Below are 4,529 nucleotides of genomic sequence, written 5' to 3' on the forward strand. Positions count from 1 at the left end.
GGGCGGTCCTTACTCGTGTTCCTCCTGTGCCCACCCCTCATCTAACACATCTTTTGGTTTATGCGGTGTTGCTGGAGTTACTTCCACCATGGTCGTATTTCAAAAGGGAATTCTTTCGTTTCCCACAGACGGCGCCAATTGTAGGGGGATGAAAACAATTGATGCCTCGGATCAATTGGATTGCAACGGCTTATTCGTGCCTCTTCACCGGAACCCTAGCTCGACGTCTGAACCCTAATCTGCAAAATAGACAGGGGGTGAGTGCACCTTTGCCTCTCGTGGCAAAGGCCCTCCGATGCCTTTGTTAGTATCACGTACTAGCAATTAAACCCTAATTATTAGTAGGAAAGCATGAATGCAAAGTATTGCGTACCTTTCACCTCTAGGTTTTCCTCATATTTATAGATTTATGGATGCTTGCTGTCCAAGCATCCTTGTTGCCATAGGATTCCTAACTCGTATAGGAAACCCAGGATATCAAGGAGTCTCGTTTCCTTTATCAGTTTATGGAAAAGAGTCTTTTTAGGATTCTTTTCCTTTAAGAGCCGAACATCCCATACTCGTTGGGTATCTTTCTCAGATCCTATATTCTTGAGATCTTTATCCCTTTATGGGACATGACTACTCTGGAATCTTCTAGAGTATTCCCTTTGCTCCTGCTCTTGATTGGAGCTCCTTCTTTGTTCGACTGTCTCATAGCCGAACAGACTACCTGGACCAGGGACTTCACATGTAACTTTGTCCAAACGTAATCAAAATGCCTCCTATCTGCCGAACAGATAGTTTACACCATTGACTTGTCATGTCATTGGCCTTTATTCAGCCGAACAGATTACATGGACCAAGGACTTCACATGTCATTGTTCCATATCGCTGTTCTTTATACTGCCCGGCGATAAGTCCAGTCGTATTTACCACGTGTTTCCCAAACATCACGTGTTCGGTAACTAAATGTATCTGCTCGGGAATACCTCCCTACAGTGCACTACGAGAGACGAAATCAAATGCAAAGCGTTCCCATCCAGCCTCGGCTCCCTTGAACTCCAGTGGTTCAACAAACTGCCCGCTGGATCCATACGGAATCTCGCCGACCTTGAACGCGCCTTCAACACTCGCTTCATCACCAGTAACAGGACAGCCAAGGAGCCTGAGTCCTTGTCCCAGAAGAGGAAGCTCCCAAACGAAACACTCAGACAATACGCCGAGCGTTATTGGCAGCTGTTGAACGAAATTCCAAGAATAGACGAATATTGGGCTGCGCAAACTTTCAAAAACGGTCTGGAAACCGGCAGCAAGATCCTAGACGATCTCGCCATTCGCCCACCACATGGCATGGGAGAATTGATGCGCGTCGTGGAGAGATTCTGTGCTCTTTAAGAGTTTTACGCGGACCGTGCAGCCCAGGGAATCCCGAGCTTGATAGCATCCTTCACCTCGGCCGCAACCCAACTGCCGGCATCAGCAATCACCCAGCACCTGCAACCCAAGAAGCAGGTACACAACATCAAAGAAGGGAAGAAACGCCAGCCAAAAGAGCACGACTACGTGGCCGAAACCACCCATTTCAAAGAACCCATTTGGTCCTTCCTAAAAGAAATCATGAGGCAACCATGGTTCGAGTGGCCGCAAGGCAAGCTCGGCACGGACAACGGCCAAGCGGATCAGAACCCAAGAAAGAAGTGCTCATATCACAATGAGCTCAGCCACTACACAACGGCATGTGCTCCCTACAAGGCGTTGTTGGAACGTTTGGTGGCTCAAGGCCATCTCGATGAATACATTGACCGATCAAAAACGCCCGCCCGGCAGACAAATCCCAACCCCAACGAACAGCGCCCACTGATACACGTTATCCACAGCCTCGTGTCAAAGGACTTTGAATCAACTCTTCAGGCTGACCTTAATCGCGCGTCAACTTCCAGGCAGGTACTTGCGGTAGGACCTGGATCCAAACGTCCACGAACAGAAGAGTTACCCAAATGGATGATTACTTTTACCGAGCGCGATCTTGAACATGTGCAAACACCACACTCCGACGCCCTCGTCGTAACTGTCCAAATTGGAGTACATGATGTCAAACGCATTCTTATCGATCAAGGAAGTTCAGCAGAGGTCATGTATTACGACCTTTTCAAGAAATTGGATATACCAGAGTCAGCCCTACAACCTACCGACGTACCCCTCATCGGCTTCAATGGTGCACCTGTCTGGCTGCTCGGCCGAATCTTTCTCCCAGTCGTCGTCGGCTCAAAAACTCTAACCGTCGAATTCATCGTCGTCAACGTACCGAGCCCATACAACGCCATCCTTGGCCGAACCTGGCTTCACGAAATGCAAGCCATTGCTTCTACCTATCACCAGGTTGTCCGCTTCATCGGCGCCACAGGAAGACAGGAAGATTTGCGAGGCGACCAAGTGGCCTCAAAAAAATGCTACGTCTCAGCCGTCCACAACTCTGCCAAAGCCAAACAAGTACAATGGGTTGAAGTCCCCGACATGGCCGTAATGGACGACATCGGCCAAAAGGCTGAAGACAAAGCAGAAGAAGACCTCGTCCAAATGCCAATCAACGAGGATGGCTCCCGATTCTTCCTCATCAGCTCTTCCATCAGCGAGGCTGACCGCGAAGAAATATTTCAATATCTCAAGAAAAATATCGAAGTCTTTGCTTGGACCCCCAACGACATGCCGGGGGTCGATCCCAAATTCATCAGTCACTCCCTCAACATCAAGAAGGACGCTAAACCTGTCATCCAGAAGGCACGGCGTTCCGCAGCCGATCACGCCGACGCCGTCATCGAAGAGGTCAAGCGTTTGCTGGAGGCCAATGCAATCCAAGAAGTACAATACCCAACGTGGCTATCCAACACTGTCGTCGTTAAAAAGAAAAACGGCAAATGGCGAGTCTACGTGGATTATACCAACCTCAATGACGCTTGTCCAAAGGATTGGTTTCCACTCCCAAAGATTGACCAACTCGTTGACCCAACAGCAGGACATGCTCGGCTCAGCTTTCTGGACGCCTACCGTGGCTACCACCAAATCGCCATGGACCCCGATGACATGGAGAAAACTGCTTTCATCACGCCATATGGCATTTTTTGCTACCGCGTCATGCCCTTTGGACTCAAGAATTCAGGGGCAACGTTTAACAGAGCAATATTCAAGATGTTGGAAGAACAAATCGGCCACACTGTGGAGGCTTACATTGATGACCTGGTCATCAAAAGCAAGAAGGAATCTAACCACCTGCGAGACTTGGCCGAAGTTTTTGAAATCCTCAAGCTACACAAGCTACGGCTGAATCCTGAAAAATGCGCGTTCGGGGTAAGCGCTGGGAAATTTCTTGGACACCTTGTCACTCGAAGAGGTATCGAGGCCGACCCCAACCAAATCAAGGCTGTTAATGTCACGCCCTCGATTTTCAACATAAATTAACAATACCATTTGAAATACAAAGTCCTCACAATCGTACGTACAATACCCCAAAATACAATACAGTTTCCGATTCCATAAATTGGTCTACAAATACAATCTTTCAAAGTAGGAATTTCATAACAAAGTTGTTTGTTATACAAGAATAATAAAGTACTCTCCAAAATAGCTTTAATCGATAATGTCAGCATGCACTCCAAGTATTCCATGACCATGACCTGCAATGAACCTGAAATGGTAGGTTGAGCAAACATGTGCCCAGTAGAGATATCTACACAACTATTATATACGAATGGGATGACAGGTGAAGTGAATAACAGAAGCAAGGTACGGTATCTCAAATGATAAAACGAAACACAACTAGTAATTTTTCCAAGGTCGAAGACATAAATGAAGTACCGTGACTACACACCAAAACTCTAATTCAACCACGAGGACTTACTATCTATATGATTTTCTCATGACTGCCACTGTCCCTCATATTACTTCGAATCACCAATCCGATATCTTGACTTATGAAACTATCGTAATCAAAGAATCGCAACACCAATGTCTTTCGTATCACTTACACTTTCACAATGATAGCCCATTTCCATTCACATCGTGTCACAATTTCCTCATCATTCTGTATCATGAGCAAAAGCTCCTGCCGGGCCAATTAAGAAATCCCGATACTCCCCACTAGTTCCGTCCTCACTGATGGAGCTAATTCAAGTCACACATCAAAGGTCACCATACCACAATTCCTTCGATACACTTTACAATTTAGCCATTCATCTCAGTCACATATAATGAATTCACAACGAAAACTTATTCACATAGAAGTAGTACAGATAATTTCATCTCAATCAACTCGCAATCATTACGTTAGTAGTTTCTCATAACCATACAAGCACTCACACATCAAAAGATAAACTCTCACAACGAGTTCATAGATTTCCACCTTGCAACTCGCAAAATCGTATAAGTTACGCAAGAGGTGTACCACATATCAAACACAAGGAAATGTCTCATGTATCCATGCCTAGCATTGTTTAACTCAAAGAAGTGTTCTATGTGTTCGTTTTTCACTTCGCATGTCAACACATGCAACC

General features: G+C 46.1%; 1 protein-coding gene across 1 annotated transcript; it reads left to right on the forward strand.

Moving 5' to 3' along the window:
* Positions 1-1,599: 1,599 nt before the first annotated feature.
* On the forward strand, positions 1,600-2,506 carry LOC131313910 (uncharacterized). The gene is made up of 2 exons (XM_058342404.1): positions 1,600-2,283; positions 2,387-2,506. Exons 1-2 carry the CDS (start codon positions 1,600-1,602, stop codon positions 2,504-2,506), a joined length of 804 nt encoding a protein of 267 aa, XP_058198387.1.
* The last annotated feature ends 2,023 nt before the right edge of the window (positions 2,507-4,529 follow it).

This window comes from Rhododendron vialii, chromosome 13a, assembly GCF_030253575.1.
Source record: "Rhododendron vialii isolate Sample 1 chromosome 13a, ASM3025357v1".
NCBI classification, from domain to species: Eukaryota; Viridiplantae; Streptophyta; class Magnoliopsida; order Ericales; family Ericaceae; genus Rhododendron; species Rhododendron vialii.